Source organism: Bos mutus, chromosome 19, assembly GCF_027580195.1.
Source record: "Bos mutus isolate GX-2022 chromosome 19, NWIPB_WYAK_1.1, whole genome shotgun sequence".
Taxonomy (NCBI): domain Eukaryota; kingdom Metazoa; phylum Chordata; class Mammalia; order Artiodactyla; family Bovidae; genus Bos; species Bos mutus.
Window position 1 is genome coordinate 35,288,264 of NC_091635.1, and position 14,011 is coordinate 35,302,274.

Sequence of the window (14,011 nt, forward strand, 5' to 3'; positions counted from 1 at the left end):
GAAGGTTTGGGCAAAAAGCATTTCTCAAACTCACTCCCCAAACCCTGGAACCAGTATTTAATGATGGCTTGCAAGCATGTGAATCGTAAACGTTTTCCAGCTAGCTTGAAAAATATTTAATCACGAACTGAATTTATTATTGATTTTATATCTGAGCCCACAAAGACATTAACTGTTTTTTTTTTCCCCCCAGAAGACCAAGCTGTGCTTTAGTTAATTTGAAACTGTGAACAGAGACACTGATAATCCTTGAAGGTGACTGCCTAAAGAAAAATAACTGCACTGAAGAGAAAAACAGCACATTTGGTTTCCAAGGAGATGCACTGGAGTTCAAGCTATGTCAGTCTGTAATGGCCTCAAAGAGGCATCATGTACACACAGGATGTCAGGACAGCACAGTGACTATACAGCCTAAAACATATCTGCCTGTGATAAGATACTGTTACCTTATTTGTCCCAAATGAGGCAAAAAGTCGAGAGGCTCTGACTATTCTGTGGTAAAGCATTAACTAAAGGATTTTTAGAGAGTTTGCTGAGAATGAGTTTTGCCCAAGCTTATTAAAAATTATCCTAGAATTGCCTCTTGGGAATCCACTGCATTATTACATGAACCATTGACAGATTATAGTATGCAGTGAATGAAGAGCTTCTGGATTAGTTTTCTTTAGGACAGAAATTAAGACAGAAGTAGCACCAGTCACAAAAACCAAAGCTAAACTTGTAAATGTCAAATGGCTAAGTGGTGATCCGGAGTAACATGGTGGGGAAGATTACAATGTGACCAAATAGATGATTAGTTGGATGGTCAGATGTTAGAGTATAAAGGGAAGTATTATAAATAGCTCTGGTTTAAAAGAGAGGGGGGAAAAATCACTTTTATATAAGACTGAGGGTTAGGGTTTGATTAGACTGTTAATAGTTTGAGAGGTTTTGAAATCACACACAAGTCACTTAGAGGTCACATGGTTAATGTGGCAAGCACAAGCATGTCAACTTTTTAAAAACTGCCTTGTTAAAACCAAGGCAATCATTCAAGACCAAGTTTGCAGTGAAAGACAAGTGAGGCTCAGGTGAGGTCGAAAAGTGGTCTGTGTGGGGATATGGACGGGAGGCAGTGAAGAACAGACTGGTAATTCCAGGTTAGGCAAAAAAGTTTACGAAGAATCTCAATATTAGTCAGTACTTTGGACACAATCTTTGAATTTTATGGAAAATTTTAACTTGCAAATTTACTGTAGTTCCGAACCCTTCTGTCCTGTTGATACGATTTTTCTTAGTACCTTGGTTTGTGCTCCAGAGACTAAAGGATCTTGGGCACCATACTCTGTTGCCTTCAAGAGGAACTCAAAACATTCCTCCTTCAATTAAACTGTTGGAGCTCAAGCAGAAAAAAAGTGTTTGTCTTTTGATAGGGAAAGGTTCATAAAACATACACACTTTTGTACTAGCTTTTAACTCTTAAAGACATCACTTGGTACTATTTGTTTTTCTCAAAATAATTTTTAAGGTTCATCAAACACAGGTATTTGCAAACACCTAAAAACTGACCTGGCCCTTCCCAGGTGGCTCAGTGGTAAAGAATCCACCTGCCAAGCAGACGTGGGTTCAATCCCTGGGTTGGGAAGATTCCCTGGAGAAGGAAATGGCAACCCCTCCTAGGATTCTTGCCTAAGATATCCCATGGACAGAGGAGCGTGGGCAGGCATGGGTTCCATGGGGTTGCAAAGTGGTGGACAACCACCACTACCAGAACCTGACTCACTGTCTACAACAGGTAACTTCAATTTCAGGTGGACTTTATCATTTTAAAACTATAGCACTTATTTCTTTAGTTGAATCTGGTCCAAATCGGACCAAGAGGGGTGTGATCTTCTAAGAAATGTCTTTTGTGGTATCTTATTCCAAGTATCCAAAAGTACTTTGTGTTCAATTCACTAAAAACCTTTCCCCAAGTACTTGTAAGACATTACTTTGTTCCTGAGAGGCCACCATTTTCATTTTAAGGACGAAATCTGACCCTCATGGGTAATGGCCTCAGTCATGAAGCTACGTGTGTAGATTTAAGAGGTCATCACGCTGGCTCTGTAGTATCAGAAACACAAAGATGTAGGGAGTTTGCCTAACAAATGAACAGAAACAGGGAAAGAACTTTTTATTTGCAGATTCCAGGAAGGTAGATTACAAACAACAGCAAATCTCAGCATCTCTTTAATAACACTCTAGGCCACTTGAAATATAAAAAAGTAATTGTTTTACTTTAGAAAATATCTCTGAAAGTTCACTTTTTAACTGCCACAGGACATTAACTAAAATACAAATCCTGCAGAGTTTGGGTAGGAGAAAAAAAAACCTTACCAATATTATGAAAATACTTTTTATGAAATGGTTTTAAGGATTGTGAACTTGGCCGATGAAATATAACAAGCATTGAAAATACTTCTAGCCAAGGAAATTGTTGATGCAAAGTAAACATATATCTATATGTATACACACACACAAGTCCAAAGGCTGGGTAGAAAAACCCTAACAGTATAACAAATGTGCATTCTAGCACTTGGATTATTGAAAGCAAAATAGTTGTATTATATATACTTTATTGAGTAGCAGAAGCTTATCAAATACTCATAGAAAAGCAGCTTTTGAAACTCATTATGTGTATATAAGAAGGCGTGTTTTCCCAAAAATTACTTTTCAAAGACTAAAGCTCTGTAATTGATAAAACTATAAAATGTCTATGTATTTATATGGTGATAGAAATCACAAGAGGCTTTATACTATTAAATACACTTATGAAATTAACATCTTCCTGGTCCAAGGATTCCCACAAAATTTACCATTTTTGTACAATTTGGCAATGTCAACATCTACAGAAAATATATTAACCAACCAACCAACCACTGTTTCATTAGGAACTGCACCAAATCCAACGTCAAAAACATTACTTTATTTTTCTAGGATGAAATGTCCTATTACGTACAAAAAGAATTGCCGTTTAAATTTGCCACAATCTGTTAAAAACATAGCAATCTATTGCCTACAGATAGGAAAGTTCTTGCCGCAACGTTTTAAGTGATTAAGCCCATCTATATCTATATATATATGAATAAATAGTACAGAAATACTGTGACGTGATGAGATGCAAAATAATTTCATAATTCATTAAAATGTAGGATTCTTGCATCAGCACAGTGCATACAATATGTAACATTTTTTTGAAAAGCAAAAGGACAAAATAACCTATGTTTGACTACTTCCATGTTAATATTTTAAGCAAAAACTTTGTTTCCATGTTTTCAATGTTGAACAATTAGTCTCTTTTAGTTTGTAAGTAAAAGTGACATTTTTATGTACAAAAAGGAATGGGCTTCATTAGATAACATTAACCCAGAATAACTTGTACACCTGAGCCTGTAATAAGAAATAATTGGGAACTGTAGTAACGTCTTTCTTTTAAGAAACTAAGGTCTGGGAAGGTTTTGCATAGCAGGGTGATATTAAACAGAGGAAACTTAAAAAACAACTATTAGATAAAATTCCAGAACCTGGTAGGACAAAGCTAATATGAATTAGTGCAAAATCTAGTAAAATTTTTGCAAAGCTGCATAAACCAACTATGGCAGATCTCACAGAAGCGATTATGACAATGTAGAAATACGACGTGTAAGATTAAAACACTGAAAGGAAAAACATGCAAACTACACCTTCCTCTGAGGTTTCCCTTTTCCCCCTACTGCTTACACTACTTTTTCTTACGTGGGAAAAAACCCCAAACAACTCAACCAACCAACCAATACAGAAAGGATGAAGTCATTAAAAAAAAAAATGCCCTTCATAAAATATCAGTAGCAGTCTGTAAAGGGTAGTCTGCCTGGTATCGTAAAACGTACAGACGAAGGCAACGTGTATTTTGTCACATTATCTTTTTTTTTTTTAATCAGTCTGATCAATTGATGCAACAGGATTAGCACCGTTGAATATTTTTCTTTGACATGATGACAGTGGGCTGGGAATTGTAAAATTTAGGAGCACTACTGCCCTGGAGAAATCCAGGTACAATCAGATCCTTCTGCCTTTTTATTTTTCTACCTTGTAGCCCTCCCTTTCCCCTCAAAAGGCTTACGGAGAATCATTAGCGCACATTCAAAGACACCATCTGTGGGAGAAAAATGATCTCCATTTATTTTGTTTCATATACATCCATAGTTGAATTTTAATACAAAAAGAAAAAAAATTAGAATCTGACAAATGTTTACAAACAAGATACCTTCAAATAGATTTTACTCATTTTAGCCTGGTGCAGAGTAAATGACAAATTGTTCTGTTATATTCAAGGCAACAGAGTCTGTAGTCCAGGACACTCAGCCCAACCTTTATGCAAGCTTAATTTTTATCTACTATGAACAATAAACTCATTGTTGATTCCCAGTTGTGTGTGTGTGTGTGTGTGTGTGTGCACATGTGTACATAGCAGCTCCTTTCATAGAAAGAAAAGACATCTAGAGGTCGTCTTGTACTTTTACCTACAGGAATCATGATAAGATACAGAATGGATTACATGTAACCGGGGCTGGATTTTATAAGAAAAAATAATTAGCTGACAAATGAGGGCAGCAATAAAAAAGCGTCTTTTTTGCAACAATAAATAAATACAGTCGAAAGTTTTCTGCGAGACTCTAAACCAGCTTCTTCACTGAAGAGCAGACGTGGCATTTCCATGGAGTTACACTTGACCCCATATTATCTTTTTTTTTTTTCTTGCTTTCTTTTTTTTCAATAAACAAAGTTTTCCCGCTTCTGCCACAATAGTAAAACCATTTGATCTTGACAAGATAATGGTGTCGTTGACTTTGCTTTTCCCTTGTCCGTTGGACAAAATTGGCCAAGAATATAATTGGACTGTTATGACCAATAAAAACGAAGTTTAGGTCAAGTCTTGTCAGGATAACCTGACTAAAAACATCTGGCTCCTTAATTTTAAAATAGTTCAGACAACCAGATTCTTGCTGTGTTTTATGTTAGGTTAACACGCTGAACTTTAAGAAGCTGTAGACTGCAGTTTGTTGTTATGAGACCTACAGAATACAGAAAAAAGGGAACAATTAAGCACCCTTCATTTTTTAAAACAATGATGCTTTATGTGGATGCCAAGGTCAGTCTGTCTGGGGAAAGCAGCCATGTTCTTTCATTCACCCTTGGCAAGCAAATATATGAAAACAAGAAATTAAACAAGTAACCTATAATATTAAAATTTTTCATGGTACACTAAACATGATAATTCAGTGGAAAAAGCCAATATTTTTTAAAAAGGAATATATATATAATATATATATATATTTTGTCCAATACAACATTTTTAGCCAAAGGGACAAATAGAAACATTTACAAAAGCATTACCATTGTGGTAAAAGATGTGGATACCTATGCGTGTGTGTGCTTATTTACATTGAGTTGGGAAGTATGAAGGAAAATAATACTAAAAGGAGAGAAATAACAGTATTAAAATCACAGTTTTTTCTATTAAAGTTCAGAAAGTCTCCTTTCTAGTTTCACAGTTTTATTAACAACTTTTGTTAGTAAACCAAATTACTGTACAGTTATCAAGTATGTACTATTGCCAATAGTGTATATAAATACAGTCTTCCAGGAGTTTACAATTCTTAAATACATTGTTCAACATGGCTGCTAGAATAAACTGTTTACTACTATACATCTTTTTTTTTTTTTAAACATTAAAAAATTATATTAACTAATCTGAACTCTGGGGGGCAATTCTGAATTAGGTAATCACGTGGTACAATAAAAGAAAGAGTGACCCCAACATCCAGTTCTGATTCCAGTTAAAAATTCAGACTAAAGATATCACAATCTGTAAGAAAAGAAAGAACACGGATGATAAAAATGATGAATTGTAACAAAGAACAGTTAACGAAAATAATGCTGGAGATTGCAAATTAAAAATGGGGAAAATATGGCAAAGGAAACACTGGAAATCCATAAATAAATAAAATTTCAAAGATTGGCTACATATATGTTTCATTCTGCCCTAAACTCAACAAAAGTTCCCTAATACCACTTCACATTTTTTTTTTAACATAAGCAAGACTTGGGCAGAGTCCTCAGTTGACTTCTGTGTTCTTCAATAAAGATCATATAAGCTAGAATATAATTAAATAGCTATAGAAAGTACTTGGGGGCAAGCACTTCTGAGTGGTCCCTTCACTGTGAAGACCCAGCCTTTATGTCTCCTCTCCTTCCCCCAATTCTCTACTTTTGTAGCAGGCCCACCTCATCAGCAGCTGCTGCCACCCCTACTCGGCTGGGATTCAAATCCCCCAGCTTCCACCAAAGGGTAAACTAAAGCCTTTTCAATTAAAAAAAAAAAAAGCAGTTTCAGAAATTCAGCTGGAGTGTAAACTACGTAAGGTAGGAAGCACAAAGCACAGAGGGCTTATAGTAAGTTTCAACCTAAAGTCTGGGCTGCCTGAGAATTCCTTGGAACTTTCAGTTCTTGGGTAGGGAGATTTCTTACACTGCTATTTCTTACTTTATCAACTTTGCATTGTTTAAATTGTTATGGCAAATGAGAACTGAGCGGCTTATGTAACCATTTTCCCTTCTCCCTTCTTGAGTACAAGTTTTATTTCTCAGTAATTTAAATCTTTCCACGCTTTGTCTGCAGACTGATTATAAAAGTTGGAAATCAATGTGCCATTTACATTATTGTGACTATATAAATATTTTTCTCTGTAGCACCTACTCTTTCCCTAAGAGGGCATTCTTAGTAACCTATACAACTTTTTTCCTTTCATGGAGTTTCTGATTGCCTTTCATCACCCCCCCTCCACTTACATTCTTAAGTTATCTAATGTATGAATCATTTTTTCCCTCCAGACACATCCCTCCTGGGAGTGCTCCATTCTCCTGCTTCAATTTGCAGTGCCAGCTGCATGGGCCTGCTGTACAAATGCCACTCTGGGTCAGTCATTCTCTTAGCTTTCTTGAAATCCAAGGTCTTTCGTTTTTTTGATTTGCTTCTTCTTTTTTTGTTAATGCACATCTTAAAATAACTTGCTAAGAAAGGACGCAAGGGAAAGAAGCTCTTTCTGAGTCCTTATATGACCTGAAAATACACTTATTCCGCCCCTACGTGTGACTGTTTGGCTGGACGCAGGTTGCATTTTCCCTCCAACTGTTTGATTATACTCTTCCATTACTCTCTAGAGTTCTGTGTCGTCAGAGAAAAGTCTGATGCCAGTCTGACTCCTATCACTTTACAGGAATTTTAATCTCCTTAGAAGCTTTCAGATAGAGCTTCTTCTATCCCTGGCATCTGGAGATTTCAGTTATGGATATATGTGGAATGGACCAGTTACGGAAACGTGGAATGGACCTCTTCCCACTTGTCTGGCTGGCTTACACGTTTACCAACCATTCTCATCCCTCCACACCTCCCACCCAGCTCCACCTCCCTGCCCCACAGAACAAGAGCTCCATGGCAAGCCGCTATATTCAATATCTGATGCATAGCAGTGGCTCAACAACCATTTGCTGAACGAACAGTTTTGCTTAGATACAAAATTGTCTGCATCTCACCAGCTCAGGAACTTTTTCTTAGTAGTCCTCTGATAATTTCCTCTCCTCTGTCTTCTCTGTTATTTCTGAAATTTCCATTAAGTGAATACTGGATATTCCATAACACTTTTTTCTTCATATTTTTCACCTCCTTGTCTTTTTGTTCTTTACATTGAGAGTGCCTTGATTCAATGTGTGCAGTAAGTTTGTAAAATTTCTAGTTACTGTTTTTTTTTCAGATTATTCTTTATTTCTAATATCCTGTTCACCATTTTACAGATGCAGTATCTTCTAAAATTTCTCTTGGGACATGATTTAGAGGCTTGCTTTGTTTTTTAAGGTTCTCCTTTGACTTCTCTGGAATCTTTTTTTTTGTTGTTGTTACACCCTAACCTTTCACCTTGGCACTGCAGGCTTTCCTTACATGTCTGGCTATCCGTAACTGTCTGTTCCCACTTAAGAGTAAGTTCACAAACTTGATGGGTGCCTGGAGAACCCTGTGCATATGTATGCAGCTTACTAACTGGTGGGCTTTGCTTTAGATCAGAGTTTTCAATCTCAGCACCACTGACATTCTGGAGCTGGGTAATTCTTTGCTGTAAAGGCTGCAATGTCCGATCCAAGTGTGGGATGTTCAGCAGCATCTCCAGCCTCTACCTATTAGATGTCAGTACCACTTACCACCTCCAAATGTGACAAACAGCAGTGTCTCCAGGTATTGCTAACTATCCCTTGTAGGCTGAGGGTAAGCAAATTACCCCGTTGAGAGCCCCAGTGTTAGAATAAGGGGAGCCAATCCTTCAGGGATCAGGGGATTTTCCTCTGGGTCCCATTCTCTTCTGTCTACTCTAGCTCTCTGCTGATGGTTTATTCTGTTTCTCTGGAGAAAAATCCAGTGTTCTTCCAGTTTTTCAGGCCTCCTACAAGGTCTGCACAGGGGTCAATGAGGGTGACTAGCCTGGATACGTTGGAGAAGGAAATGGCAACCCACTCCAGTGTTCTTGCCTGAGAATCCCAGGGACAGGGGAGCCTGGTGGGCTGCCGTCTATGGGGTCGCACAGAGTCGGACACGACTGAAGTGACTTAGCAGCAGCAGCAGCAGCCTGGATACAGATCTTCAGCTAACGCTTCTCTCTTCCTACTCTCTCGCCTTCGATCCTGTTTCAGACTCTGTATGTTGAAGGCTGTCTGGGGTCCTACCAGTCAGCAGGCTGTCGCGTCTGCCGAGGAGCCTGCTGCAGGAGTCTGGCTGCGGCCTTCTTGCCTCCATCAGTCAGTGGCCTTCTGTCTGCTGTATTTCATGATTTGCTGAAATCTCATCAGCTGACTGACTTCTCCCATACTCTTTTCACCACTCTGAATTTATCTCTTTTTATTCCTTTATTATTATTTTCCTGGGGACTCTGTCATATTCAGTAAGTCCTCTTCCACTTAAGTTTTCCAGCTAATGGGTTCATAGGCAACAGTAAAAGCAGGAAGGTTTTAGAGATTCTTTAACTCTCTTGGTTCGTGGTCCACAAAGCCTCCCTACTGCTTTCCATCCTGCCTTGCCTAAAGTTTGTGAGTCTTTTGTTGAGAAGGTGACTGGGTTGTGCCTATCCTTAACTTTAAATACACTTACTAAAGTACAGGTCTCAATCTACCTTGTTACAGGAGAAGGAGAGAAACAAAACACCCAGAAGATTCTCCTAAGAGAAAAATGACTAGAGATTCTTACACTTTGGTATGCAGAGTCCCTTGGGAGTTCACTAGATAATACAGGTGCCTAGGCCCTAGCCTAGCCAAGAGTTACCCAGGGAAGGTAGATCCTCTGACTACTTAGGAAGGATCAAACTAGTGGGCTGGTGGATGGGAGACAGTGAACAATGAATCCCAGGACTAGACTGGTGGCCGTTCTCAAAGAAAAGGAAAATGGGCCTCTGTTGGGAGGAAGAAAGTCATGGGCTTGGAAGGAGCAGGTACTGAAGGTCAGAAACAGAAGGCATGAGGTCAAAGCACCTGAATACCACACGAAGCTGTTCAATGCTTTTTATATGTTACTATAGATTCAAAGGGGCTTTCCTGGTGGCTCAGCTGGTAAAGAATGACCTGCAGTGTGGGAGACCTGGATTCGATCTCTGGGTTGGGAAGACCCCCTGGAGAAGGGAACAGCTACCCACTCCAGTATTCTGGTCTGGAGAATTCCATGGACTGTATAAGCTATGGGGTCGCAAAGAGTCGTTGGACATGACTGAGCAACTTTCACAGGTTCGAAGAAAAAGTCTGTGGAATTAAAGTCTAGTTTTGCCCGAGGAAAAAAATCCAGAAAAATAAAATTATTCATGATTTCAAAGACATCACAAACATAAATTAAGGAGAACGTGCTAAGATCCCCTCTTTATGGTCTTCCTCTTACTCTATCCTACAGAACAGTTATTTTTATACTTTTGTAAACTTAGTGACAGCAAGAACTCTTACTGCTATCTTTGTATGTGCCCCGTGGCATTTAAGACATCTTACATTCTTTAAGCATTTGATAAATGTTTTTTGAATTTTAGAAAGTGGCTCTAATTTTAAGTAGATCACACACAAATCTAGCCATTTCTCATTAGGAGTTGAACTGATTCAGAGCACTGAACACCCCTGCTTACCTGCTAGCCTTGAATCCTTTCAATTTCTGTACAAAGAATGATTCAAGAACTTCTGCACACTGGTAAAAAGGAGAGTCACTTGGATTGTAGTAACGACAATTATCAAAAATTTTGGTCATATCTGCTACAAATTCCGTCAGCTTTTCATAATATCTTCTTTGTACTCTTTCTTCCATGGTGGCAAGGTCTTAAAAACACAAAATGTAAAAGATTTTCAAAACCTTAAGGTCATTCCAATGTGAATACTGCCTGCAGTTCTGACAAACAAGAATAGGACTGACAGATAAACACAATTTCAAAACTAAATCTCAATAATTATTTCAGAAGTGAGAAAATAATTTTGAAGTTCATTCAAAAAATAAAAGCTCAAGAGTATCTAAGAAATATTTGAACAATAAAAGTAATGGGAGAAGACAATCTATGAGAATTTAAAAAAATCATAAAACTGTGATAATGAAAAGTGTGGCACTGTCCAAGATGATACAAACATTAATGGAACTGAATTCGAAACAGGAACAGACCTGACTGTATTCAGCATATGAATTTTACAAATGTTGAGGATGTCATTTCAAGTAAGCAGAGAAAGGAAGAATTCATTAATAAATTGGGTTGGAGCAACTGCCTACCTATATTTGAAGAAAAATTCTATCTCATACTATATGCCAAAGTAACCTAGGTGGATTAAAATTTAAGGACAAAAAGGAATGTAGTCAATCACTGAACCACGCATATAAAAGTAGTTAAAATGGCAAGTTTACGTTATACATATATTTTAATACACACACATACACATCTTTGATAGTTCCAGCGTATGCAGGTAGGGGAAAAAGTATAAACAGGAACAACTGTAAAAAAGGAGCCAGTCTGATAAAATTCCAAACAAAATTTGGGCACATCATTTTGGGCAGGTTATGTAAGCTATACAGGAAGAGTGAATGCTTAACACAGCCCACCAGGATAGCACCATAGTCAGAGTTTTTTAAAGTTCCAGACAATCACTGATTGAGTAGCTGTAACAAAGTATGTGAGTAGGGTCTGGACATTTTATGATTTCAATTTAATTTGATATTCCTTTAAAAAAGTATTGGGAGAATATATAGGTAAGTCTTTACATATCTGGGGTAGGGAAAAAGGCTGAAAATACAACTCCAAAAGTAGAATTCATAATGATTAATAGATTTGAATTAAAAAATGTTAAAAACTATCTATGACCAAAAATTACCATAAAACTTAAAATATCCTTAGAATATAACTACCCCTTAAATAACACTGACAAGAGTATGAATACCTCAAGAACAAAATGGCAAAATATATAAATAGGAAGCTCACAGAGAAAAAGTTCAAACAGTAAGAACATCACTAGTTACTGAAGACAGGCAAAAACAGAGAGTCCTTCTTTTGTCCAAATTAGCAGAAACTAAAAGTCCTAATATCAGACTATTAACACAGGCTACGTTTAAAGGAGGATGAGAGTGGTGGTAATTTACATTTTACTCCCTACATTTCTGTAACATCTGCGTTTGCACCTCAAACCTATCATTTTGAAATAAATATATGCAAAGAAAAAATGTTCTCAAGAGTGATAATGCTCAGTGTCTTCAGGGGTGCAGAGAAAAGGGTACAGATATATGCCATCAGTGGAAAATGGTTCAACCTGCTGAGGCATAATTTGAAAATACTTATCAGAAGCCTAAAAAAGTATACATACCCTCTGACAGAGAAATTCTGATTCTAGAAATTTTTACTAAGAAAGCAAACAAGAACAATGCAGATGCACAAAGATGTTTTAAAGAAGTGTCATTTATAGAAGCAAAAATTGCATACAACCAAAAAAAAATCCATTTTGGGGGAGGTGATTAAATAAATAATCTTAACTTCATACAATTAAAAACAGTCTGGGTCTATACCACAGCTGATGTGACAAAGCCACTGACTGACAAGTTTATAAAATATGTTATAAAACATGATGATCCATATATATAACTCCATTTAAGAAAATAAAAGCTGCTGACCTTGTTGGCTCCTTCATACCCCTAAAAGAAACTATTTTCAAGTTAGTCACTGTTTGTCCAGACATTTTCTATGCACCTTTAAATACATGTACGTATCCCGAGAAAACACACTTGCTTATGGCTTAAAACCTAGCAAATACTCTGTAACTTTCATTTTTCTTTCAACAGTATATTTGGGAGACCTGTATTATCTTTATGTACATTCCTACATAAAACGCTATTTATCTGGCTGGCATTAAAAAAAAGGAAAACATTCTAGCTCTTCAAGAAAAGAACTGTGGTTAAATAAGTTAAGGCATAGTCAATTTACAGACCATATAAAGCCATTAAAATTGTTACTGAAGATTAATGAAGATATATGAAGATTAATGACAGGAAGATGAATGCCAGACACATTTACTACATGATCTCAATTTTTTCCTTTTAAATATATATGATTTCAATTTACACACACACACACACACACACACACAAAGAACATACCAAAATGTGAGAGAAAAAGTGCATGCATCAAAAAGGCTTAGCTGCTCTTGGAATATTTTCATCAGCTAGAATGAATCTTTTGGCAGTTCTGGAAGCTTTTACGTATGTTCTAACTTCTATAACTTCTTTTGCAGATAAACTATTTTTAATATAATCATCACCTGTAGCTGTTCATCTTAATATAGTCACTTGCAGCTGTTCCTTATTACTATTTTCATTTTCTGGGCAATGAGGCCATATTTTCTTGGATTTCTACCTTTGTTCTCCTTCAGGAAAAGATGAGGAAGAGGGGACAGGAAAGATGAGAGGTTCAAAAAGACCTCAATCTATTCAAGGATTTCACTCCTTATACAGCTACAGAGTATTCTGCTCATCCTTTTTGGCTTCTCCTCTCCTGATGGTCATTTATTTCATTTTCAGTACTTTTGCAATTATAAACACTGCTGGGATGAACAACATGTGTGCATATATAAATCCTAAGGGATGAAATTGCTGGGTCCAAAGCTATATAGCCTTGAACTATAACATGTACTCCCCACTTATCCTACCACTGACTATACCAGTTTAGACTCCCACCAGTCCTGCTTAACACAGCCTCATGATTTATCAGTTGCATGGATGAAAAATGAAATAGCTGCTTAGACTTCTGAAAAAACTTCAAGTTCAACTCAAGCACTTACCCATAGGTTCCTTAATAACACCGTAATAATCTGGTGCGTCGTTAGGATCCACTGGTTCAAGGAAAGGCCAGGCCATCTTATGGGCCTATATTGATGAGAAAAAAGGCATCATTACTGTCAGGTAGAAATAAAAATTTCACCTAAGCTTCCCATCTGAGTTACTGTATCTGAGTTACTGTATCAGTCAGCCTTTAAACTTGGAGAGTCAGTTTTAAACTTGATGGATGAAATTATTTATACTTGGGACGACTTTTGCTCCAGTTACAAATGATCTCAGATGAACATGCTCTGTAATAATGGTGCTCAGAGGCCTGGGACCTTGCCTTGAGAGGGAATGGTGGAGCACTAGCTTAGAAGTCAAGGAATCTGTCCTCTGGTCCCTACCTGATGACCTGCCAACTCAGTGATGCTGCCACTGCAATCCCATCTATTAAACTGGAGTGGGAGGGGTTCTAAGTGGGGAATGGTTACCTCTGCGGGCGAAGGATGTGGCAGAGGGATGAAGTTAAGTAAGATGCAACCACATGATGAGACTACTGTTGCTTTAGTTCTTTCAATGATTCTGATTATAACGACACAGGAGACAGTGTTGACCTAGCACTATGTCTGGAATACATCTCTAATACTTGCCAAT

At 37.4% G+C, this 14,011-nt stretch overlaps 1 protein-coding gene across 13 annotated transcripts in view; it reads right to left on the bottom strand.

Moving 5' to 3' along the window:
- Positions 1–4,156: 4,156 nt before the first annotated feature.
- Positions 4,157–14,011, bottom strand: part of BPTF (bromodomain PHD finger transcription factor) — a 132,036-nt gene continuing 122,181 nt past the window's right edge. For 12 of the 13 annotated variants that reach the window (XM_070390110.1, XM_070390108.1, XM_070390109.1 and 9 more), the window contains 3 exons: positions 13,378–13,462; positions 10,203–10,389; positions 4,157–5,072 (listed from right to left, as the gene is read on the bottom strand). In XM_070390110.1, coding sequence (XP_070246211.1) covers positions 5,036–5,072; positions 10,203–10,389; positions 13,378–13,462 — 309 coding nt within the window. In that variant the 3' untranslated portion in view covers positions 4,157–5,035. The other variant, XM_070390104.1, reaches the window with a different exon arrangement.